Source organism: Amia ocellicauda, chromosome 18 (genome assembly GCF_036373705.1).
Source record: "Amia ocellicauda isolate fAmiCal2 chromosome 18, fAmiCal2.hap1, whole genome shotgun sequence".
In the NCBI taxonomy this organism is placed as follows: Eukaryota; Metazoa; Chordata; class Actinopteri; order Amiiformes; family Amiidae; genus Amia; species Amia ocellicauda.
This window is the reverse complement of record NC_089867.1, coordinates 25646829-25673961: the sequence shown is the minus strand read 5'-3', so window position 1 is coordinate 25673961 and position 27133 is coordinate 25646829. Positions and strand designations below refer to the sequence as shown.

The 27133-nt window shown below is 51.7% G+C and overlaps 1 protein-coding gene across 3 annotated transcripts in view; it reads right to left on the bottom strand.

Moving 5' to 3' along the window:
• LOC136714065 (kazrin) overlaps window positions 1-27133 on the bottom strand; it is a 302349-nt gene that overhangs the window by 156176 nt on the left and 119040 nt on the right. For 2 of the 3 annotated variants that reach the window (XM_066691378.1, XM_066691379.1), the window contains exon 3: window positions 23031-23214. In XM_066691378.1, coding sequence (XP_066547475.1) covers window positions 23031-23214 — 184 coding nt within the window. Of the gene's footprint in view, window positions 1-966; window positions 1029-23030; window positions 23215-27133 lie in introns of those variants that run through there. The other variant, XM_066691380.1, reaches the window with a different exon arrangement.

Below are 27133 nucleotides of genomic sequence, written 5' to 3'. Positions count from 1 at the left end.
GAGGCTCCCGACGGTGGAGTTCATTCATCATCTTTAAACGCCCGCTCAGAACGAGAGGTCAATGTGGAGCCCACGTCACGAGCAGTTCAGAGACATTAACAAGCTGTCTGAGCGCCGCCAGAGCCCACGGTCTCACAGGTGATTAACGCTAACGAGAGGGACAGCGGCACTCTTCACACGTCAAGCCTCCGCAGACCGAGTTTGGCGTTTTTCTCACCTCACACACGAAGCTGTGTTTATTCATTGTTCACGAGAGCGAAGGAAAAAACAAGAAGGAAAACTAACACAAAATCAGAGCTGGTGCAGGGATGGATTTGCAAATAACACAAACAGGCAGAGAGAGAAAGGGGGAGAGAGAGAGAGAGAGAGAGAGAGAGACAGACAGAGAGAGAGAGAGAGAGAGAGAGAGAGGGAGAGATCTTCACTCTGAACAGGATTAAAACAAGTGGCAAACTAACTGCACGAGGAACCGGCGCAGAAGCGTCTTGGATGCATCTATTATGTCTGTATCTGTAGACATGAAAAGACGTGCGATCCACGCCGAGATGTTTCGCGCCGATAAAGAGGCAGAGGATTATGTCTGGCTGCCAGTTTCTAAATCAGATTGGGGAGCTTCGGCACACGACCGCGGGACGCCTTCAGCGCACACCGCAGCAGCAGCCATCCCGAAGACGCCCTGGGATTTCAGATCGCATGCAGGGAAACGACTCCGGGGACAGGTGGCCGAGTGAGAATCCCCGCCGCGCTTTCAGGAATAACACCGGCATCAGGCTGCTCTTGCGTAACTTGCCCGTCTGCTCCACGCAAAGCTGTCGCAGATCGAGAAGCTACACTAGCAGGTGGGACAGACCGGGAGACAGTGTCTGGTGTTGCACCCAACCCCTCATCTTCACATCGATCTAGTGATCATCGCACACCTGCCGGAAAGCAGACACGCCACAGAAAACACTCACAAAGTGCTCTTACCGGTCCGGCTGCAGCTCTCGGCCTCCCTGCGCGTCCTGACACCAGCGCCCGCTGCTCACCGGCTGACTGAACGGCTGACGGAGGCAGAACACAAGCCGCCGGGGGGGCCGAGTCTGAAACCCGAGCTCGGCAGCATGGTGAGATGCGTCACGCAGGAATGTCATCTCAGGTTTTACAGCCATGTTTTCATATCACCCTGCACTAGCACATACACGGCTGCCTGTCCCACTGACTCAGCACACAGCCCATCTGAACACATTTGCCTTTCAGATTAGTTTTTTGTTTTTACATCTTTATGCATTTTAAATCAGACAGCAAAATACCAGGCACAAAACGGAGCACCTCCAAACAACTCACTGGGAAGTCACTGGTGGAGCAGTGAGTAGACTGGACAGTCAAACTGTGTATGATAAGAGCTCTGTGAGCAGAGGTAAGAAAACATCGTATTCATGGAAGAAAGCGCTGATTAGTGTGTTTGTTTAATTCCAGAAGCCACAGCGCAGTGATCAGAAGCCCACTTTGCTCAGTGTGTGCCCAAGGGTGAGCTTCTTTGATCGGTTATGTGTTTATCTTATCATCTCTCTCACAGTGTAGTGCCAAGAGACGGCCCCTACACAGCCTATAATTGTAGCGCTACGATACAGGACGGCCATGTCAGGGGCCCAATTCATTAGGGCTACAGCCCTATCCATTAGCTTCCTTCCTTGGATCGTGTTCCTGGCTTCTCCACACCGGCCCCCTGAGACGAAGCGGCCAACGACAGCAGCCAACCGGAGTCACAGGACCAGTTACACTCCACGACAACCCCCTGCCCGTCCAACGGCCCGACCAGAGACACCCAGCCGGGATCGTGAATTCCACCACTAACGAATTTCAACGGCCATCTCCGCGGCACGAAACATCCCTCGATGATCGAGAAGGCACGATCAACACGGAGCAGAGAGAGGGAGTTCTGGGATTTATCCATGTCTTCATTTTCTTTTCCTTATTGTAGTGCTCAAAGTGAGTGCCCCCCCGTGAGGATCGATTCTTCACGCACCTTTCAACACGCTGCACACGGACTCGTGAACGCCATGCATTTTTAATCTGACCTCTTGCACATACGTGTGGTAGCCATAAATGTAATATACGAGACGGGCCTATTTAACTACAGGGAACGTACAATTTGAATGCATTTGAAATATGTTATTGATATGTTTCCGTGCCCCTGTCGGACGTGGGGGGGGTTAAAAGTTCGGAGAGACGCTTCAGGAAGAGCGTCCATCACCGAGCTAAACGAAGTGAGCAGGGACACCCAATTTTCCTCCTCGTCGACCGAGGGAGATTGAATTTCCATGAGCGCTCTCCTGTCTCGCCCTGATCCTCCTTCAACCTGTCAAGTTAATCGCCGGGTTTTGCCAACTGTGTGACGGCGCCAGGGCCTCAGCGCTCAGTCGGGCCCCGTCGTCTCCCAATCGCCTGTCTCTGCCTGTTCATACAAGCTGAGCGCCGGCTGTCAGTCAGAGCGAGAGGGAGAGCGCATCGTCGGGAACCTCTCTCTAAGAAGAGGAGAAACGGGGCTTCTGTTTGTGTCGACAAGGAAATTAAAAACAAAGTAATTCCATCACTGTTAACGAATCGTGCGTCTCCCTCGTCTCTGTAAGTCGCTCTGGCTGGAGGCTTGTGTTGAAGGACTGATTGTGGTTCTCACAGAGACGCTGAACACACAGGAACGATGAAACGGATCGTGTTTAAGCCACATCGTTTGAATAAGGTGATTGTGAAGTGGCCTGTGAAGCTCACTGTGGACGCTGCGGTCGCAGGGATGTTGTTGTGAGAGAGCGAGAGAGAGAGAGAATAAACCCTCACATTTACAGGCCCTTGAGCGCAGAGCAAGGTCAAGGCTGATGGCAATTTAGCCCAGACAGAGCACAACAAATCAGACGCTCCGGCCCAATCCCCACAGCGCTCACAGCTAATCTCAGGGCTCTCCAAATAAAAACATCTCTCCGGCTGGCGCTCTGGCCCCTGAGTCTGGGAGAGGACTGCGGACCTTTGGAAACTCAAGCACACACACAATCATATAAACACACCGCAACAACACACACAGACTCACTCATACAAGCAACACAACACACCATGCGTAAAGCCCTCAGGGGGTCCTGTACACCATCTCACACAATTTGGCAAAAGACATTACAAATACACATCGATAAAAGTATAATTCAAGAAAGATTTGTGCTTTTAGGAGGTTTCCCTTCCTCGCTTTCATATCTAATCATCTCTGATAGATCTGCACGCCGGCCGGCCCTCACAGCGGCCGTGTTTCACATCGCCTCTGACAAGCTCTGCTAATATGATCTGCGCCAGCCCTGAGGGGAGGAGACGGACATACAGAATGGAGCAGGTGATTTATAATCTGTCGTCGGCCCGCACTCCGGCACGGGCAGCGGCCGGCAGATAACCTGTGAGCCGGCGTTGTAATCCGCTGCGATCCTTTTAAAAAGGTCAGGCGGGTTTATTCAAAATGAAGCAATCTGGACACGATTATATGGCACCGCATCTTATGCTAATTAGATCGCACTGCCCCTGTATTCAGTCTGGATAGAGCCGAGGTCTCTGGGTTGTTTTGTATGCGGTTTATCTTTTGGAGAAAACACAAAACTGTGTGTATTACAAATCTTTTACTGTACAGAAGCACCCTGGGGGATACACGAGTGCTCCTAGACTGTCAAAGAACAAACACTTTTCTTTGGGGTTGAAAACACGAAACTCAGAACGAGGGATCTGTGGAAATAACCGCCGAGCTGTGATTACGGCTCTGATTGGAGACGCCGGACACAGACCGTTATTGTCTCTGCCGCCGGCCGAGATTATATTCCTTACTGGCCTTAAGCAGTGATCGCAATCTCTGGTTTGTGTCCTTTTGCTACGACACGATCCTCAGTCTACAGGCGGCAGATCGACACACTGATCCAAGAGCCAACCGGCATTCACCAGTTTGCCACACTCTCCTACAGGAACCGCCACCGCAGCTCAGTCTGAACAGGTGGATTAGTCTCTTCCCACAGCGGCTCTGAAAGGTTTTACTCAGCTGATGAGCTAAATCGACACGAGGGACTCTCTTAATGAAAGCAATCAGATATAAGAGAGCGTGTGTGTGTGTGTGTGTTGCTTCCCGGCTCGTTTTGGGAGTCAGGTGGGGGTGTCTAAGTGCTTCCCAGGACTTCAGTTCTGTGCTCTGTTTAACCTCGACTGCCCCCCCAGTCACACGCGCTGGGTCCCAGCCGCCACAGAGATGACTTTTCTTTTTTCTCCTTTAACTTTTCAAACATTATATATCCAGCAACGCAGCCAATTATTGAAATCTCATTAGTCCGACCCCACAGCGTCACGCTAGGAATTAACATGATGTGCCATGTCTTCATTATATATTAAAAAAAAAAGAATAAGTATTTGCTCAATTAGAACTAATCTCAACCCTCCTAACTGACCTAATATACAATAAAATTAAAACGACTTAAATACTTCCATCCAATTTCTCCCAAAAGAACGATCGTGTGTGTGTGTGTGTGTCTCTGTACAAACAGCAGCCCGTTGGATCTTTTTGTTTGTGTGTGTTTGTGTGTTTGTTTGGGCCAGATGCTCATCAGTGGGCGATCTTGATTAACCAATTAAGAAAAACAAGGCAAAAACACAAAACCTGGGGAATCCATTCCCAACTGAATTCTTCAGCGCTGTGTAAATAAGCGCGTACCGCACAGACGTGCCGTGATAAACACACAGCGGTCTACAGCACCTGATGCATGCTGTCTCTCTTGGCAGCGAAATAACGCCCTTGCAGAGAAGAGCTCGGAGTCCAAGAGCCTCCAGATGCCCAGCCAGGGACTCCTCCACTGTCTCTAAACACACAGACCCTGGGAGCGTGCAGGGTGCCGACGCACAGATCCCGCTACATGTTGTTGTGTAACAGTCTGAGCAAGCGAACTGAAAGTGCGTCGAGGAGAGGGAAAAGCAACGGCACGCACGATTACAAACAATCAATCAAAGAGCAGGAGAGAGCCCGTGTCTAATACACGTGCGATCGCCCCTTGATCTCGGCCGGCTCGCCCCTCCAGGCCCTCTCTGACGAGCCGAGACAGACAGCAGCCGAAATGTGCAGCGCTTACATAACGCCGTGTCACTTCCAATGGGGACGCCGGCGAGACGGACGATCTCACCGCGCTCGCGACCCGAGTTAGGCAAGTCGATTAGGATGCGACTCCATGCCACATGTGAAAACAGGCCGTCTGCGAAGATTGGTTTAGATTTATTTATTTTTTATTCCCGCTGCCAAGTGGAAGGAAAAGGCGATTCAGGTCTCCAGGTGGGAATTTACAAGGGAAGACACAAGGGAACCGATCTCGAGTTCAGTCGCCCAGTACAGGGCCTTCAGTGACGCACAGGTATCCGACATCACCAGTACCACTGAATGCATGTGAATGAAAGCAGAGCTGAATTCAAACCGCCTGGCCTTTCAGGTGCTGGATCGCGGTGGAGGCGCGGTTATTACGCCCATAAAACACCGCAGACATCGCTTGTCACATCACGGCATTCAGATCCTCACATCTGCCAGCTGCTCGTCTAATGGCTCCCTTGTTCCCAGCTATTAGAGCCGGGCACCGTGCTTTATGGGCTGTTCTACAAATCAATTTCCACCGCCGCCTGCTCCGCCCGTCGGCACGGCCCCCAATTACATCTCCTCGCTCAGAAACGGTTGGCCGGGGCTCACCGCGACGCACGGTACATTTGCCTCTCCCCTGCTTTTCTAGGCACAGAAACCAAGCCGTGCTGTAACATTTACCAAGCGCCGCCTCGGACAGCGAGCGGGAAAAAATACCAAAAATACCTCAGGCAGACATTAACCTTATGAAACAAAACTTCCAGGCCGAGCCGCTGCTGTCCGGGGGGACACGTTTTAATCAAGTGCTCGATTCGTGGACTAACAATGGCAGAGTTCACCTCTGCCTCCAGCCAACGGCAGCCCCTGTGAAGGTCTGAGCTTCTGGACTGCGGCCCCCTCGCTCTCCTGACCCCAGTGGACCCCTGTGACCTCGGTGTGTTTACGTCTGCGGCAGAGCAGAGACCCTCCTCAGAGGGGGACACACAAGTTTACAAACAGCGAGGGACTGAAACTCCTCCTGGGAGACTCTGGGAGTCTTCTGTTTAATACACCTTAATTTATCCTAGTTCATTCCACCCTATGAGTCCCGATCACAGGCTGAAGTATATAATGGAAACCCAGCGTCACTGAAACACTTAACACACATTTCCACTCATATCGACGTTTCCATGAACACAAAGATGATCAATTAGGTCAGATTGAAAGCATTCAGCATGAGTCCAGCCTGGAGCCGATGTGATACGACGACACGTTGTTGTTTTTCTCGCAACCACTTCAGCGGTCAGCGATTTGGATCACTCTGGCACTTACAGAACACCCCCCCGCCCTGTTACACGCGTGTCTAAGGAACGGACACAGTTTCTTACAGTGAATTAACAGGATTTAGGGGAAACGTCTGGATTTTTAACTCCCACCTAAACTACACTACTCGATTGTGATCCCCGTTAAGAATAGGATGAATTGTTTAGGTGCCAAGATTGCAGATGGCAGCGCGAGAGTCTTCAGAGCCCCGACCCCCTGGCTGAAGAGACGATGGGAACGGACGGACCCCAAAAACGCAGGCAAAGCAGCTCCGACAACCATAGCGTGGGGTGTATCCACAGCGCGATCGCTTTGCGTGTCTATGTCCGTTTCCACGCGAGAGCTAGTGAAGCCTGGAAAAGGGACGCAGGAGGGGAATGAAGTCTGGGAGCGAGGGCGATAGATTATAGACACTCGGTCAGGTTTCTAACGGAGAGGGGAGACGTCGGTGGACACGGCGTGGGGGTCAGAGTGGTGATCTGGCAGTATTTCACCACGACAGAGCATAAGGGGCCCCACTGCACGGTCTTTAATGCTCTGTTTATATATCGTTTCTAAACATCCAGCAAAGGGTTTCAAAACACCAGGGGAAAACTCATTCTAAGCCCAACTCCTTTTGGGACAAGGTCACACGTGTGCGGCAGCAATCAGGATTAACGCACATCAATTAAAAAACGCACACACAGTAAACAGAAAGCACCGCACCGGTTTTAATAGGCCATCTGCACAGATGGGGCCAATCGAATGCGTTCCCCTTGTTCAGACGCACTGTGGGGCCGGAGGAGCTGAGCTGCTCGTCAGAGAAAGGCTGCGAGATAAAAACAGACAGCGGGGCGAGAGGCGTCTGCAGCGGCACGGCTTCTCCTCTCAACACTAAGTGGCCAATCCTGAATTCTATGCCAGTGCCGAGCTGAACGGGCAACGGGGGCGAGGTCATACGAAGCTGATGTCAGATGCATTTAGAAGCGCTTTAGTAGCCTAGAAAGCTGGGGAGGGGGCAGAAGCAAAGGACAGAGGAGAAACACAGAGAGCCCGTCAGTTAAAATGACCACGGACGACTCTTCAGCTACCTGAAGCTGTGAAACGCCAGGCTCTGGCCAATATAGGCAGCTCCCACGCTCCGCACACACACAGCAGCTCGCAGTCTGGTGTCCAACTCCATCGAGATGGGTTTTGTGCCTTTCGCTTTTGTGAGTCAATCAGCAGAGACAGACTTAATTAAACACCATCTGCTTCCCTGCCTTACGATCTGAGTGGGATTCTCAGGACCCTGCAAAGCCTGGCGTGGATCTCGGGGCTGGGCAGAACCACCATGTTTGCTTAAAACTGTTTTATCTTTACAGTCACTTCTCCAGTGCTGACAAAAACTGATGGCCAGAGACTGCCAGGGGACGCTGCTGCTGTAGAGTCACTGATAGAGTGACCGCTGGGCTCTACGCCTCGCCGGGAGGACCAGGCACAGGTTCGGTGGCTGGAGGCAACTCTCCCGCTGCTTCAGAGGCCGGGCCGCGTGACGGCGGGTCCCCGACTCTAACCGCTGGAAACCCGAGCCCGTGGATATCAAATTAAGCCGATAAACACATTAGCGAGAGCGGCCTGCGGGGCGTGTTGGGCTCGTGGGAGCTGTGTGTCACTCTGTCATTAACCCAGAGCAGCCGTGTCAGTGACGGTGATGCGTGTCGGAGAGCGGAGCCATCAGGCCAAGAACCCACAACGCTCGACACACAATCACAGCGCCAAGAAGAAGCCCCTGCCCTCGTACACAGGCACACCGACTCTCTCACTAGGCAGAAAAACACACAGCTGGAGATACGCCAGTCTGCAAATGTTTGCATAAGCGTCCGACAGCGAGCATCCAGAGCGCGCAGCAACGAGAAGAGAGATCAAACACCACAAGGGGGGCGGGGTCAGCTGGAGAGGGGCTGTCTGTGATTGATGTGGAGGGAGAGAGAGAGAGGGGGGGATGGAAATACAATGTATTGAATGACAATCTCCTCAAGTGCAAGTGGCTGTCGTGTTATAATTACTCCTCTGAGAGCAAAACGAGACTAATAGATGGACGCATCAATGAGATACTGTTTCCGACTGAAAAAAAATCTGACACACATGACCTTTGTATGTACTGAAAATAATGTTAGGGTTTTGGCACATTATAGTAACAGAAAACTGCAGTGAAACAGTAGGGTAACAGTGTTCAGTCCATCTATATCTCCTTAAAACTTCTCCATTGTATACAATTCTATCAATATCACCACAGGTAAGTATGAATTCCTATGTTATAAGTACAGGAGGATGTCAGGGGCACCAGTGAACAGGATGCATTTGTTCTGCTGAGATTGAAAAAGCAATAATATATTTTTTATTATATATATATATATTTCCTGTCAGTAGTGTGCTTATAAATAACCTCTGCCTATCTGAAGCTTAGTCTCAGAGATATTAATGCGACTGGAAGACCGCAAGCATCTTTTCCTTTCAGCATTTATCAAATGGCTTAATTGACTCAAAGCCAATCTCATTGCAGATCTATTTTTGGTTTAAAGTGACTCCGGAGGTTTCGCCGGCTTTAGATAAACTGCTTATTTTTGAATTAGCTAACAAGAAAAATCACTCGTACAAACCCCGAACATAGCGGGCGCTGAAACGAGGCAACGCAGAGCGAGGGGCTGGTATCGATACCACGAGTCTCGCCCTGCGACGCCGCCTGTCCCCCCGCTGAGGGTGAATCAAAGCCACTCAGACAGGGCTAGGATGGAGAACTGCCCCCCCCATAAGCTCTGCCGGTGCACACCGGTGTGACACAGGGAGGAACAGGTCGGCGTGTCGGCACAGATACGTGCCACCCTACATCTCTTTTCTCTCCTGCTAGTCCTTAATTATTTAGGCAATCTTCAGCAGCTGGGTCAATACAGTAATTAAGACAGACTTAAGTGAATAGTGAGTAGCAGGAGGCATCAGAAGTGTCAGGGTGGCGTGTCAGATACAGGCAGGACTGCAGCTGCGGACACAGGCCGGTGTTTAACCCGTCACCCTGGCACTGACCCCTGGCATCGGACGGCAAGGGCACTGCCGGCCTGGTGCCATCGGAGGCCAAAGACTTTCAATCCCCCTCTCACTGCTCTGAGAACAGGAGGCTTCGAGGTCGAACACCTTTCGACGCCAGTTACCCATCCTTTCTACACTCTAGGCACAGCTTCTGAACTGTGTGGAGATTATACAAATGTACGGATTGAAACCAGAAGTGAACACCGTCTTCCTTTCCTGTACAGTGTTTGTTACTGATAAAAGACCGCCGGTGAAGCGGCTAACTGACTCACTGACTCTCTTCACGCAGCAGGTGAATGCGAATGTGGTCGGACTCTGCGCGGCAGATGGGCGGCCATTTTCCACCGGCACGCCAACGTGTGCTTTGATTCACAAACGGGGACAGCGGAGGACAGATCTGTTCCTCTGGAAATCTCGAAGCAACGACACGCCACGTAATCACGGATCCGGGAGGTTTGTTTGTAAAGCCGTACTCCTATATGTGTCCTTTAATTCTATAAGCAGGCTTTAAGACACGGTGCTAAAAGATAACGATAAACCGCGCAAACAAAACCTCTTTGTCACGCTTCCATTTTGGAGAGGCAGAGCGGCGCTACGGTTCCCGCCTATTAACTGTGCATCTGTCAGCCGCAGATTATCACGAACACACAGAGTGGGTTCAGCACTACAATGCACTGAATAACGACTTCCTGTATGGTTTGAATGGAGACCCGCACATCGCTCCCACTTGCCCACGGCGCTCTCAGCTCAGCCCGGCTCCTCGGGGCGCGGCAACGGCAGAGAGGTCAGGTCTGTTACAGCGCTCGAGCTCTGCGTCTCCCGGCCTCCTGGCAGACATCTCCGCTCGCGGTACGTGTTACCTTGGAAACGGCATCTTTAATGAGACGAGAGCGTTCACTCGCTTCCATGCAGAATGGAAAATAACGGACAGGCGTTCTACAGAGGGGAAGGAGAAAGGAAGGAGAAGCTGGAAGCCTTCATTTCTCAAACAGGATACCCTCCTGAAAAAGCCCCTCCTGCCCGACACCTCCACACACTTCCATAGGGACCACAAGCTCTCGTTTGGGGAGACTGTGTTACAAAGCGGGCCGCGTTGTGGTTTCTGAGAGCAGGGGGTCACTTAGTTTTCTATAATCCTCAAAGATACTCAGAACTGAAGGTTTTATCCTGTAGATTTGGATACCGGGCGACCTCTGACCCTGCCACTCTCCTCCTTGGCCACTTAAAAGGTACCTGTCCGTCGAAAGGCACAGAATACCGCTGGGAAACGAAAACAGATCAGCGCTGTCTCTACACGAGTCTCTGTACAGTTTCAAACCCTGCCCTGCGGTGATGTTTCGGATAAACACTGGGGCCTTATTTTCCACTGCAACAAATGCATAGCAAAGCTCCCGCCCCCACAGGGAATGAATCAGACGGGCGTTTTGCCCACTTGGACCCTGAGATGTGTGTCCAGACAAAGAGAAAGGACTGAGCTTCTCTCGCTGGAGTTTCAGGGCGTCAGCAAACAAGTTTAGTTGCTTTGGGGGGGTTGGTAGATTCACACTGCTGCAAGTCTGCAATATTTCAGCCCTCAAACGGCAGGATGACTTTTGTTTTTCCCGGAATGGCCAGGTGGGGAGCAGAAAGCAGGTCAGTGCTGGTAATCGATAGTGCGGAGTATTGCTTTTATAAATTACACCAGTAATGGACTGCATGGGGCTCAGAACAGCTCCACGGCCTGTTTTCACACGCGCTGGAGCCCAATGAAGATACGGCTTTTACTCCCGCAGACAAATATTGTGACAAGCAGCGATTCCAAGGTCGCCCAGATCCCCTTATTATCTGTGAAGAGGCTGCTGACAAGCGCTGCTCACAGACCTGTCAAACCGGGGGGGGCGCGTGAGGAGCCGCAGTGGCGTCGAGGGGCTCACGGCAGGGCTCTGACAGCGGCGCATCTGTTCGGTTCCCGGTGGGGGGGAGGGGCGCACGGTGTGTCAGAGCTCGGGACGTAGCTGGAAGCAGAAGCCGGAGCGGTTCTGTCCGATTTGTAGAACACGCCGCGGAGCCGGGCAGCCGGACGCTCACACAGAGCTCCAGACCAGCCTGTCACGCCACAGATCTGTGTTTTGTGTCTCTGTGGACCCGGCGCTGACCACACTGTCGAGACTGAGCTCAGTCAGGGACACTCTGGGCTAGAGAGGGCAGAGCATTGACAAACACTGAGGGAGACCTGCGCGTCACGTGACCGTTAATATCTCCCGTTTAAAATCCCTGGATCCAAACCCCCGAGTAATCCTGCTCTCCCCCAAAGCCCAGCCTTTTATTCCTGCAGGTTTAGTTTGTTTGTTTATCCGAGAGTGGGCTTTTCTACCGCAGCGCATCAGCACAGCATGAGAATAAACTAGTGTGAAGACATTCTGCATAAATACTTCTGTCTTAGCCTTAAAAATCCCCCGCCAAACAATTAGGAAAACCTCCTCTGCCTCCTGAGCTGAGCCCCTGCCCAGCGCTGGCTTAAAGACACAGTGGGTGAGGAGAGAGACGTGGGGGCTGGTGTGTTCTGTGTTGCTGGTTTGTTATGTGTCGTATTTTCTCGGCAGCGGGAGGGCAGCCGTGGGAGTGGGGTTTCACCAACACACATCATTATACTGAGCTCCTGCTGGATGCTGCACAGTGTGGGTTAACCCACGGAGGGCCGCAGCAGCAGCGACTGGACTTTCAATGCTGTTGAATAGTAGCATTAAGTGATATATGGAGCTAATTGGCCACATGTGGGCTTGGCACAGTTACTGCAGCCTACACAGACCAGAATAAATAACTGCAGTTACACCTAGCGAGGTCTGGGCGTAAGTCTCAACGCTGCGTGGTTTCACACCCCACCCCATCTTCACTACACAGGTGAAGTTCAGCGCTGTGGCTGATGTCATTATCGACCGGCAGCCTGATCTGCCCTGATCGGACATGTTGAGTCCCCTGTGCCGTACAGAGTGCAGCCTTTTTTTTTCCTTTTTACCTTTCTGTAGGTCATACAAAGCAGTGTGTAAGGACACAGGAACACACGCGTGTCATCGTGTTCTGGTCTGTATCCCTGACGAGAGGAACCGGAGGGCACAGGCAGACGCTGGTGAGCTACAGATGGAGCTTCTCATTGTGCTGCCACAGCTAAAATGCACACTGCGCTGCCGTTGAGAGGACCGCTGCGGTGGCACATCAGCACTGGAGCCCAACTCGGCCGACGCAGACCGAACTACAACGACGCACTGTTCTCTGCTGGTTTGCTTCGTTAACCCTTGGCTCGAGCGCCAGGTTTTCACACGGGCCTGGGTTCTGGACAGGTGTGTGGTTATTAAGAGCAGCTCATGCATCTGTTAAATGTCCTAAAGTGATACACTATGGATTCTATCCCTTTCCAATCAGATTCTCAGTTCTTTCTTCGTACTAATGACATTGTGAACCTTTAATACTCATAAATAAATGAGATGTTCGCACTGCAGCTGCTGTAGGAGTTCAGCCCATTAAACAGCTCTCCTCATTCCTCTCCGTCTCACCTTGACGTGACTCATTCCCGAGAACGTTCTCCGCTCCTGGGACAGTTTTCTTGTGGGTGATGTGTGTAATAAAGCCAACCGGTTAAAAGCGCCAGTTTATCTGTGTCTTGTGCGGTATAGACTGGCAGCTCATGCCTGTGCAGCACCATTGACCACCGAGCATCAGCACTGCTGCCATCTGCTCCGAGATGAACGCCCTGGGCTTCATGACCGGCCCCAGAAGGCGCCACTCGCTCCGAACGGGGGGGCCGGGGAACCACGAACAGTGGAGGAGAAGTAAAAAAGAAAAAAGAAAAAGGTTTCAGGATGAACTGAAACTTGCAAAACTTGTAACTGGAAAATCTGCTTTGCTGTTCTTGAGACATCAAGGATGAAATAAGAGCAGCTGCGATGTCAACAACATGCCAGGATGGTTAATGGCGGCGCTGACGGGTCTCACGGGCCTGTTGTGTGGACTCTGCCTGACCTCGAGTCCAAGACATCAGCTTCTCCAGGACAGCTGGGCTGCGCCGAGTCAACACCCCACTGAGGTGATGTCCTGGTTCTGTCTGGGTCTACAGTCACTCCACACCTGGGACGGCAGCGGGGCGGGGTTTCCAACAGGACGGTCCAGACATTGCATCGATTCTCACCCCCCAACACGTGGGACGGGATCAGGAATCATACAAATCACACCGATGAAATATAAATGTGAGACGCTACAAAACTCTCCTCTGACAATGAAATGAGCCCCTTGTGTCAGCAGATTATTCACTTCTAGTGTTTAGGTTTATTTAATTACAAGAATAAAGATCAGCTGATTCAAATTGATGACCGTTCCAGACAAAGCAAATGGTTATTTAGTCTTACATGTCGAACAGTCTGCGGCGGATGCATATAACAACCGTAAAGCGTGTCGCAGTTTTCAGCTCTGTATTCTGGTGTATAGAGGAGCAGGAGACAGTAATGAGGGAAGAAGAGTCAACTGTGCACAGAGGCCACGTCTTTGAAAGCCACTGTGCGACTCTTTGAACCAGGAGGAGATCAGAGCTGCTTGGCTTCCTCACGGGCCTGAATCGGCCTGATCCCTCGCAGAAATGGGCCTCTGCTTCCTAACAGGGCCCTGAGGGTGGCGGTGTATACAGTATATAACAGCCTCTGCTTACAGTTGCTTTGATCTTCTGAAGAGCACATCAACACACAGACAGGGGGCGAGGGCCCCAGGGACTCCTTCCACTGTCCTGTCAATGCACAGAAGATACTACTTCCTAATTATCTGAGGAAACTGTGGCTGTAGATCCATCAGTCCACTCCTGAACTGGTTCTGACCAACAAGGCTGTTAAACTGCTCTACCTGCGATCACAGGCTGACACTGATGTGAGACGAGGACGCAGGAGGCCCCAGGCCAGAGCAGACAGCTCTTCAGACGCACAGCGGGCCGTGGATGTGGCGTCTGTATTATTGTCCTTCCCTTGTGGTGGTCAGTTACAACAACTGCTTGACTGATGTCAGGACGGGACAAACTGAGGCCGACGGCAATGTCTCCATCAAGCCCCAGCCGGTCAGTAACTGATGGGAAACAATGGGAACGTTTCTTGCGTTTCCTGTGCTCTTCAATACCGATGCCTGATGCATTGTGGGCCATGCCTTTCGGACGCCTGTTACCTACATCACGTGTCCTGATTGCACAGCAGACCCTGTCACCCGGGGGAGAACCGAGTGAACCAAACAGATGCGCATCAAATATGCAAAGCTGTGCCTGGGAGCGCACTATTGACACGGAAAGCACATTCAACGCACAGGCTAACAGTAAAGACACGTCTAATCCCTGACATCGTTTACATACAGCGCTTGATGGAAATCCAATGTAAAACTACTCCCTTTGGTCAGGTTTTAATAAAGAAAACAACAACGTAACACTATTTGAAGTGCAGCGGATAAAACGGAGAAACTGCCCACATCACACTAAACAATCACCGATTCGCTTTGCACAAAACCCTCCTTCAGGTCTTATCTTTGCCAACAGAAAGCCCTTCACCGGCTCTTGCTCGCTTGTGTTATTTTCGCGGTGCAGCACTTGAGCACATTTTCCATGCTGAGCAGAAAAAAAGATTTAATTAGAAGTTCAAAACATACACAGACACGGCTAAGCAGGTTTTAAAAGCAGGTGTTACATTTTCACTTACCGAAGGCTTAGTCTTTGCATTTTTATGAAGCCGTAACTGTCGTTGCTGGCCGGGCCGTGCGAGCGCCGGGGCTTGGCACCGGAATAAGCCTGCTTGAGAGCCGAGTGCGATCTTTCAAAGTCACTCTAGGACGTGTGTGCTTTTAACCCACTGCCAGCGCTACCCACAGATATATTACAACCCAGTCCTAGTACCGTGGGGCGGGGGGGACAGTGCAGCGCAGGTGTGCCAGTTTAGGAACGGGCACGCAGCCGGAAAGCCTGTTGTTGTGAAACTCTTCCTCCAGCAGAAACAGCCAAGTCCCTGTCAGATCAGTCAGCTCCTTCCTCGCGATGTTCTCCTCCTAACTTCATTAATGAGGCTGGGCTGTGAGGTCTGAGGAACACTGCGATCTAATGAGCCTGTAAGAGAACTGCTGTCTCGTCTGGATGTGTAACGAGTGTATTATTCAGAACACGGAGGGACACGTCTGTTTCATAATGAAGGGAGAGAGCGTGGCGCTACAGCAGGAGCTGTGGAGACGCGGAAAAGACGTTCGGTATCTGCGCTCAGCTTTAAGTGGATTTCGACTTCAGGCCACGTCAGGCCTTCAGGACCATCGTAGCCATCAGGGAAGGGAGTCTGATCAATGACAGTGCAGACCTGCTGTGCCCGGGTTACAGACGTGTGCACGGAAAGCAACAACAATCCAGAGAGAGAGAGAAGGACGACCACAAAGGAAAGAGTAGAGAGAAACAGCTCTACTGCTCTTGCACCTCAATCCCACAATGCATCTGCCACTAGAAAAACAATACCAAACCTACTCTACTGGCTAACCAGACCACACAGCCCCGTCAGAGCTATGTTGTGGACGGTACACACACTGCGACGGCTGCCCGTGTAGCCCCTCAGCCCCATGTAGCCCCTCACGCCAGCTTCCCAGCCGCAGCCAGACACTCCATAGTGTGCCGCTGGGGGCTCGTGCTCGGACGCCTCCGATCGCACGAGGTTTAAAACAGAGCGCTCCAGCCTCCCCAAGCAGCTCATCTGCCCCAGCAGAGATGAAGTTACAGTGCTGAATTGGCATAACAAGTCACACAAATGGAGAGACAAGGAGAGAGAGAGAGAGAGAGAGAGTGTGAGGGGGCAAAAAAAATGCTTTTTAAAAAGAAAAGAACAAAAACCCAAGGACGCTGGCTATAGATCTGATTCAGTATATAATATAATCTCTCCTCTCAGGAAAGCGTCTGTCAGCTGTACTGGAGACTCGCATGCTGGTTTTGGTCCCCATGGTCAGTGTTTCTCCAGCGCGTGTCGACCAATACAGCGCACCCCCCCCCGCCAGAGTGCGGACCGTCTTGCCATCTGTCTCCTCCGCCGCTCTCACACACATTCAAACTCTCTCAGGTTGGACCGACTCTGAGGATGTCGGCCCAAGGGAGGTTTCTCTTTTCCCCGACTCAGTCCACTTTTTCTCCTTTCCTTTTGTTTAATATCCACGGTACTGTGTGAGATTGTGCTGAAGCACTGCATCACTCTGACAGCGCAAGAGCAGAGCTCGCACCCAGAGAAACCAAAAACAAGAAAAGCCCAAAAAACAAATTAAGAGATGGCCAGACAGATGGTGAGATCAATACACGATTGTGCCTTTTCTAGAAACCACACCACACACACACACACAGACACAAACACACTACACACACACACCACACCGTCTGTCAATCACACACTCCCCGCGAACCCCGGCCGTCCTCCCGCACAGCCTGCCGCCTCAGCTCATTCACAGCCGCCTGCCATTTTGAATTAATCTAAAATGAAGGCGCGACGTGCAGATACATTTCAGCGCATCATCGGACGTTTATTAATGCTCTGCCGCCACTCAGCAGTAATCAGCGCACGCTTCAGAGCGCACACGCCAAGCCTCCGTGCTAATCTAGAGTGGTGACGTTTATAGCCCGGCCCATCCATCAGACGTGTGTTTGTAGAGTATGCCTTTACAAGTTCTTCACTTGGGTATAGCTGCTGTGCGTGCGTGTGAGCGTGTGTGTGTGTGTGCGTGTGTGTGCACGTGTGTGCATGTGCACGTGTGTGTGCGCCACATTGTGACAGGAACGCAGGCAGTGGGTATTTGGACAAGTTCAACAGTCAGCGCAATTAAACATGCTAAACAAATCCTCCTTCAACATCAAAGTGCTGGATCAAGTAACGGCTCATAATGCGAGGGAATCATTGCCGGCCCGACGCATACATTACTGTCGCGTGTCGAGCGCAGGATCAGACGGGTGATTTGCGATATACACGGGGGATATGGCAACAGCCCCGTCCCTCCGACTCGAGCAAAGGTATCCGAGCTGCCAAAGAAACCGTCAGTGACAGGGCTCAATGGATGGCAACGCCGATCAGAGGGGATGTTTCTGAGCTGCAGCTTAAGGGACTAATTTCCTGTCTTTGACAACGACGATGGATTTTGCCGGAGAACAAATGTCGCGCCAGACAACTTAGGACTTGCAGGGCCCAGGCTGTAGTGCTGCGCGGAGCAGATGCTCCCATCTAGGCTCCCAGTCTGACTGTCGTTTGTCTTCAGAAAGATCTTCTGCTTTATTGATTTAGGACGTAAACGCAAGGTACTCAATCGGTAGCGCCATGCCTCAGGTTCTAATGCAATGTTTGCCTTCCCGATAACACTTCATTTGATGGTGTTGTGGTACTGCCACGTCAACGCACAGCACAGTATTAAAAACACTTTCCTTGCTGGCATCTCGTTCATCAGGAAACACGCACTCAATCAAGAGTTACCCATTTCCAGTGTGGAAACTGGATCTGGCACAGAGATGTCCAGAGTCTATAGAGATTAAACTTTATGACGAGGCCATAGACGAGCCCAGCCAGACAGAAAGCAGTGGTTGGCAATTTGGGCCTTAAAATACACAATTCTAATGACTGTGCAGGAAAACAGACCCTCTCTCCCCACCAGCTCTTTGGATTTATTCCTGAAGCCCATTTCGAACACAAAATCATTAACGTCAAGACTGAACGCAACCCCACCGACACAAAATGGACGACTGTGTTTTCAGACAGAAGAACGCAGACAGTGGCTACCAAACGGTGACACAGACTGGGGGCTCTGAACTTCACGACACACTTCGAACGATCAGACGCATTTCAGAGCCCCCTGCCAAATCGCTCTCCTGGTGCCTCTCAAATAGACTCACTTCTGCTCAGCATCAACTTGCAGGGGCGTCTAACACAACACATCTACTTCAAAAGTAAACATTTCTCGGGAGATGCACATTTCACACACACACATCTTAGCTTTTTTTGAGGCTCAAAGTCAGCGCCTTTCACAGCGCACTTCTTACGGTCTTAATTCTGTTTGAAACGGGCCAAAACAAGACAATGCCTTGAGCAGCAGGGAGAGCAAGAAAGAAAGGAAAAAATAAATCAAAGCCTTCCATTCTGAATGCATTCATGACAGCAGCACGGGCGCGAGAGCGGAGGCCCTTCCCGGCTTCAATCAGGTGTTTCCAATGCTAATGTGGCTTCAATGGAGAGCATGGCACACGCATGACTAGAGACAGAACAGGACTGGGGGTACGGCACGTGCGCGCGAGAGAGAGAGAGAGATGACTGGAGACAAGAGAGCCCAGGGTTTGTCTCTCTTAATGGGAAACTAGAGGAGCAGATGAAAGCCGCTCCACAGAGGATGGCTGAACACAAGCACAGGAGAAACGCAGAGGGTGGGGGGGAGGGCAGCACAGACCTACAGAAGCTGCAAATCATCTTCCCTGTAGTGAAGGTCAGCACAAAACGCACACCGCGCAGCACCGGGGTTGGAGAGAACCGCGGCCGTGAGAGAGAGAGAGAGACACAGAGAGAGAGAGACACAGAGCGCTGCAGCTCCCGAGCTCTTGCTTCGGTATTCAGGACACTTGCAGCGCCGGTGGCAAAGTGCAGCAGAAAATAGGTTCCCCTCCCCACCTCTGCAGCTCACAGAGAGCTCAGCAACACCTGTCCAGCCCTGAGCACCGCTGTTCAGCGCATCAAACACACACACACACTTTCTTTCTCCGAACACGCTTACAGAAGCGAGGGTAGCTTCCCCATATCAACACTGGGTTCAGTCTCTACGTGTCTCGGGTCACCATTCAGAAATCCAGATGACTGCGGATGGGGGGAGGCAGAGGGAGGGACAGTGGACCCACGACGTGCCGGACACGGGGGAAACGAGCTCCGCGCACTTCCAGGCCTGGCACCCTGAAGCACTCAGAGGCCAAGGAAACCAAGGCTTGGGGGTTTGGGGTCCGGCTGCTGCTCTCCATGGAGTCCAGCAGGAGAGCACGTACTGGACCACCGATCACAGGGGTCGGTATAACAGGGTTTTAACGGAGATGCGTCCCCGACAACTTTGCTCAGTATCTAGGCATGATAAACGAGGACTACAGTAGCGCTTAAAGCAAAGTTCTTCTTTAAAAAAGTGACGCATCACATTTAAAACATTACGGATAAAAGTACAGGACAGTGCGGAAACATTTAATTAATCTATTGAACATCACATTTCACATCCTGTAAATTTACCAAATGTAACTAAATCTAAAGCAGCCGCACAGCACTCAGCGACACTCGACTGTAGAGCAGCTCTGATTGGCCGAGCCGGACGAGTTCGGACTCATAACTTCTGACACGCGTTGTGGACTTTCCATTGAATCAGTGACCACTATCTTGTCTATCCCAGGCCACCGCACTATAGTGAATCAGCGAGTGCGAGTGTGCATTAAACTTTGTATCATGCCATAGTATGCATCAATGATTACACAACACCCTGCACAAAGAACATCCGTTATTGTCCTACAACCAGCCAAGCAGGGAGTGTTTTCCGCAGCAGGCGCTTGTCGGACCCCCCGCAGGGCATCGACTCGGCAGCCGAACGCTAGTCGTTAAACACAGATAACCGGAGATCATGCCTCGTCTTCAAAAATTAGGATACTAGAGACAAAACGCCTCAATCTCATTAAAACAACTTATTCCAGCACATCAAGCCGAGCGGCAGATGTTTCTTTGTGTTTCTCCGGTAATGGTTCCTAAATCACGAGCGGAGAGAGTTCATACATAAAAGTAATCTAATTACTGTGGCTTTTATTATAGTATAACTCGCAGCGCTAAGTTGTCATCATTAATTGCGGGGAGAATTTAATTTATAACTCTATAAGCTGTACTCCTGCGCCCTGCCTCCAGTCTCACTACGAGAGGGTGGGAATCCTACACCAACAGCGCTCTACACACAGGGTCCTCCCAGCAGCACAACAGCGCTCAGTCTCATTGTGTGTCTGCGGTGGACTGTATCCATCCTCTTACACAAGCTCACTGTAGTACCAGACCAAACAGCCGCTCCCCCTGGTCCGCACATCAACCGACTCTAGTGTCCTGTGCGGCGCAAACGGAGGGACAGAGACGCGTTTGTTGGCAGGCTGTGGGCTGTCGCTACACAGCAGTTTTCGCACAGCTTCGCATTGTGTGCCTCAGCCCACTTGAAGGCATGATTTGTTCTCGACAGTGCAGTGTTTTTCCTTTCTCACTAATATTTAGAGTTGATGGGGGGGGAACAGAAATGACTGGAGAAAAGTGTGTTTCTAAATGTATACAAGAACATAAGACAGTGTCCAATCGAGAGGAGCCCATTCGCCCCATCGTGCTCGTTTGGTGTCCATTAATAACTAAGTGATCAAGGATCCTATCCAGTCTGTTTTTGAATGTTCCCACATTGTCTCTTCAGCCACATCGCTGGGGAGTTTGTTCAGATTGTGACGCCTCTCTGTGTGAAGAAGTGTCTCCTGTTTTCTGTCTTGAATGCCTTGAAGCCCAATTTCCATTTGTGTCCCCGGGTGCGTGTGTCTGTGTGTATAGGCCTATTTCCGAACCTTTATATCAACTAAGTGCCTGAACGCTCTTTATGGTGCCAGAGTAAGAACACACACAGCAATCCTCACCGCCCACATCAATATGACACCACAACACGTTACATGAGTGCTTCAGAAGCACCTGCGAAAAACACGCGTGTGGATCAGCTCACATCCACAGACAGTCTCTGTTATACATAGTACTTTATGGGTATGAAGTCCAGGCCATCCGTGTGGTGGTTGAGCTCCAGTACGGGCTCTATCTGTGAGCAGAAAGTGACCACAACTTAAAAACTACAACGTCCAGCCCAGCTCTCTGCTCCTTAATTGGTCTATTTAATCAATTATCTGGATGAACTGAACACTTCTCTCGAGACTCAGACATGTTCTGTGGGTTCAGCGCTTTGAGTCATCAGCAAATGGCCAGGTTTTGGAAATAAAGATGAAATAGGAATGTTTTAGATAATCCTGTAGTAAATGACATCTGACACCCCTGCGCTGGAGCGATCTGTTGTTTTCTTGTGTAGCTCATTGAAACAAACGAGAGGAGCTGAAGAATGGAAGAAGGAAAACAAAACCCACTCAAACGCATTCACAAACGGCACGGCATCGCATCGCACCTCTCTGGCGGATGTGAACCCGCCGCGCACAGCGCAGGGCGAGGGTGACATCACCGGGGCTGGGGGAGGCAGTGCGTGTTGTCACTGGCGACAGATCTGCGTGAGTGAACACCGATCAGATGACAGATCTGTGCGAATGGGCGAGCACTGCGGGGCGAGGGGCAGCCCAGAGCTCCCGCACCGAGAATGTGTCAGCGGGGGGGCGGGGTGACACCTGTTACAATGCACACACAAACGCACAACAAGACACCCAGCGCTTGAGGAGTCAGCCATCAAAGCAAGGATTCAGAAACGGTACAAAAACACAGCTCTGCACAGTTAATGCTCAGGCTTCCCACCACTCTCCCGGCCGGAGGGAGAAAGAGAGAGAGCGAGGGAATCCCGGCAGAGAGGGGCTCGGCCAGCGGGGCTGCTCAGCCGCCCGATCGCCGCTCCGTTCTGCAGGGCTGCCCACTCCCCACCCCCCCCCCGCCCGGTGCGGACAGCTTTACGATCAGCGGCCGCAGCAGTGCGGGAAGACGGACTCGATGCGCTGACAAACTGTGTGGCTCCCGGGGGGGAGAGAGAGAGAAAGAGAGAGAGAGAGAGAGAGAGAGAGAGATACCAGGGAGCCGCAGAGCCAGTGCACCGGACCCCGCGCTCTCGCCTAATACCTCTCTCTCTCTCGCTAACCCCTTGAGCACTCTGTGACCAGCAGCAATTAAAACAGTAGCAGAGAGAGAGAGAGAGAGAGAAAGGGGGTGGGGGGATGGACAGACCAGAGGGGCAGCAGCTGGACTGGAACATCAGTAGGGGAGGTGGGCAGTGAGGGGAATGAAATCGAAATCAAACTACACACAACGTGCTGCTCTCTCTCTCTCTCTCTCTCTCTCTACTCACAACCAGAGCCTCCACTGACAGGAACAAACCAGAGCAGCCACACAAACTTACTGCAGCACGGCGCCGCACACGCTAACTCGCACACAAACACGCAGCGCTCCCTGGACCAGCCACCAGCCTCGTGGTGCCGAAAGCATCCGAGGAAACAGCGAGAGTGAGAGAGAGTGAGAGAGAGAGAGGGAGCAGCACTGAAACGGCTACAAACAGCCTCTTCTGACAGCAGCCCCCTCCCCCTGTCCCCGTCTCTGTCCCTGCCCTCCCCCAGTCCACTCTCTCTCTCTCTCTCTCTCTCTCTCTCTCTCTGCTGTCAGTTCAGGGGGTTAATTATTTAACAGCGAGCGAACTTGCTGAAAGAATGAGAGACGGGGCTGCGAAAGACCCCACTGAGCCCTTAATCCCCCCATTCATGCTCTCCGCAGAAACACACACACACCAGCACAGAGGGACAGGACACAGCGAGAGAGAGAGAGAGAGAGAGAGAGAGAGAGAGACGGCAAACTCCGCTTACCCAGGCTGTTGTGCTGGTTGTTCTCCATCAGCGGTGGCTCGTTGGCGCCCAGCTCCGCCAGGCGTCTGCTGGTGGCGCTGAGCTCCGATCGCAGGTTGGTCACCTCCTGGCTGGCGGACTGGATGGCCCCATCGATCCGGTGAGCCAGCTGCTTGTTGTCGTCCATCATTTTAAGGATTTTGGCCTGAGGAGGGAATCCACACAGGGTGACATGGTGTCAGGTGGACCACATAGAAGCAGAACCGCCTCAAACTGTCCCCGTGTCCTGTCCTCTCAGCATCTAGACCGACAAATCCACGCAGTATACGTTTTATATTCCCCCTGGTTGTCTTCGTCCTCCTCCTCCTCCCCTGCGTGGCTCCGGTGCTTCAGGAGGCTGTCGTCTACCTGTTGTGTGCGGAGTGCATGTGTACATCCGTGTGTGTGTGCGTGTGTCGGTGCCGCACTCAGTGAAGGAACGAGGAAAGAGCGCTTCCCACTGCAAAATGTGCTCACAGCAGCCTCTCACTAAAGGACACAGTGCATTGAGAGATGACAAGCACCCTTTTAAATGGATCCTACCATCTGCTGGAGAAAGAGGGGGGGGAGGGGAGCGAGAGAGAGAGAGAGAGCGAGAGCACACAAGAGAGAGAGAGCGGGATGCATTACTCTCAGCGCTCTGTGTGTGTGTGTGTATGTGTGGAAAATTCACCGCTGACTTCTCCAAGTCGCTGCTGGAGTCTTATGTCTCTCAAGGATATATAAATATATTTCTTTTTTTATTGAAGAAAAACAGACGTCTACTCCCTAAAACTCCCCCTCGTTTGTCTGTCAATGCTCGGCTCGAACGAAACTCCCTGTGACAAACTATTGTCCACTGTTCCCGGCCCCCCCTCTCTCTCTCTCTCTCTCCCTCCCTCCCTCCCTCACCATTACTTATTCAGTGCTTTGTCCCCGACAGCACTCCCCCACGTGGGAGGGGAGGGCAGGGGGCTGTCTGAAAACCGGCAGGGAGGGAAAACATTTAAAGAGGATTACAAAACTTTCAGCCGAAGAGGAGAAAGGAGAAAGTTTGCATTGCGGCCCTGGCGGTGAGGAGAGGGACGTGCCTTCTGCCACCGCCCCCCAGCAGAGGAGAGAGAGGGTAGAGAGGAGAGGGAGAGGGAGAGAGAGAGAGAGGAGAGACACTCAGTAAGGTCACAGATCTCCCCCACTGGGAGTCAGTGCAGCAGCAGTATTTATGTGGGAATCGGCAGCAGACAGTGAACGGGACTTTCGGGCACGGTGGCGGACGGCTCTCTCCGCTACGGGACGATGTGTCACATGGTGCTGCTGCTGCCAGTCCGGGGCCCTGCTTTACAGGGAGTGAACCGCCTGCCATGGCCAGCATTCATCTCCTGCCACCGTACCGGTCATTACAGAGGAATAATCTGCCTCACTCGTCTGCGCTTCAGTCCCACGTGGACCCTGACTTTACACTTAACACACAAACTACCCTTAAAAATGGTGGACTAAAGAGCACCGAAATAAGAAAGTGTTGGGTTTCATAAGTAAAAGGCAGTGTTTAAATTACAGTTTACGCACGGCCCAGCGATCGGTGGAAACGGTGATCTCAATTATACTGTTAAAGGAGTTTTAAAAAAGACAATGTGCTTGTTGAGACGTCCCTTAAAAGTGACTGAACTGCTCCACGTTGAGAAAGGAAATCGCGCAGTGACAGTCTTGCTAAGAGCCAGTGCCACAAAATGACTTATAAGGAGAAAAACTTCTGCCAGACACCTGATTTCTGCCCCTCTCTCTCCCTTTTCTCTTCCTGAAGGTCATCAGCTATCGACTGAGCTTCACACACTTCCACATTGCAGCTCCCGCGCAGCGTCCCGCCCCCCCCCCCCCGTGTCCTCGAGTCACAGACGTGGCCAACCGACCCTGAGAACGGAGGCCGGGTTCACAGTCAGTAACATGACAGACCCCGGCGCCCCCGTGTCCTCGTCACGACACGACGCGCCTCGCTCCATTCAACCCCCTCGGACAGGACTCCTCAATCCTCCGTCAAGTTTAAGACCGATGCGTCCCACGTGTGTGTGTGTGTCTACACTCCACACCGGCACCACAGAAACCATCGTTTGTCAGATACGTTTCTATTATCATCGGTATATACATGTTTATACTTATGTCAAATCACATTGCAGGCGGAGCTGTCAGCTAGGCTTGAAATGTGATTATCTGACTGGTTTGGAGTCGAATGCTAAATTCTGCCGCCACCTACATCCCCCAGCATGAACACGCGAGGCGGAAGGCAGATCGGTGCGGCTCCTCTGTGCCGATTTTTATCGGTGATTGGGGGGTGGGGAGTCTTTGGTGAAGGAGCCTGCTGTGCAGTCGTGAACATTGGAAGAGAAGAGCCTGACCTGCCCCTGAGAAATCAATCTGACGAAGGGAACACAGAGATCCAGTCCGTCAGAGGAGCTGCACTCGGGCACAGGACTGTGAGCCACGACAGGGTTTGTACACACACACACACACACACACACACACACACACAGAGACACATATGCACATGCACACAGAGAGAGAGAGACACACACACACAGAGAAAGACACACACACAGAGACAGAGAGACACACACTCTCTCACACACACACAGACACACACACACTCACACACAGAGACACACACTCTCTCACACACACACACACACACAGAGACACACTCTCTCACACACACACACACACACACACACACACACACACACACACAGAGACACACACACAGACACACACACACTCTCTCACACACACACTCACACACAGAGACACACACTCTCTCACACACACACTCACACACAGAGACACACACTCTCTCACACACACACACACAGAGACACACTCTCTCTCACACACACACACACACACACACAGAGACACACTCTCTCACACACACACACACACACAGAGACACACTCTCTCACACACACACACACACACACACACACACAGAGACACACACACAGACACACACACACTCTCTCACACACACACTCACACACAGAGACACACACTCTCTCACACACACACTCACACACAGAGACACACACTCTCTCTCACACACACACACACACACACAGAGACACACTCTCTCACACACACACACACAGAGACACACACTCTCTCATACACACACACACAGAGACACACTCTCACACACACACACACAGACACACACAGAGACACACTCTCACACACACACTCTCTCTCACACACACACACACACACACAGAGACACACTCTCTCTCACACACACACACACACACACACACTCTCTCACACACACACACACACACAGAGACACACACTCTCTCATACACACACACACACAGAGACACACAGAGACACACACTCTCTCACACACACACACACACACACAGAGACACACACTCTCTCACACACACACACACAGAGACACACTCTCTCTCACACACACACACTCTCTCACACACACACACACAGACACACACTCTCTCACACACACACACTCACACACACACACACACACACACAGAGACACACTCTCTCTCACACACACACACAGACACACACACTCTCTCACACACACACACAGAGACACACACTCTCATACACACACACACACAGAGACACACTCTCTCACACACACACACACACAGACACACACAGAGACACACACACTCTCACACACACACACTCTCTCACACACACACACAGAGACACACACTCTCTCACACACACACACACACAGAGACACACACTCTCTCACACACACACACACACACAGAGACACACACTCTCTCATACACACACACACACAGAGACACACTCTCTCACACACACACACACAGACACACACAGAGACACACACTCTCTCACACACACACACACACACAGAGACACACACTCTCTCACACACACACACACAGAGACACACTCTCTCTCACACACACACACTCTCTCACACACACACACACAGACACACACTCTCTCACACACACACACTCACACACACACACACACACAGAGACACACTCTCTCTCACACACACACACAGACACACACACTCTCTCACACACACACACAGAGACACACACACT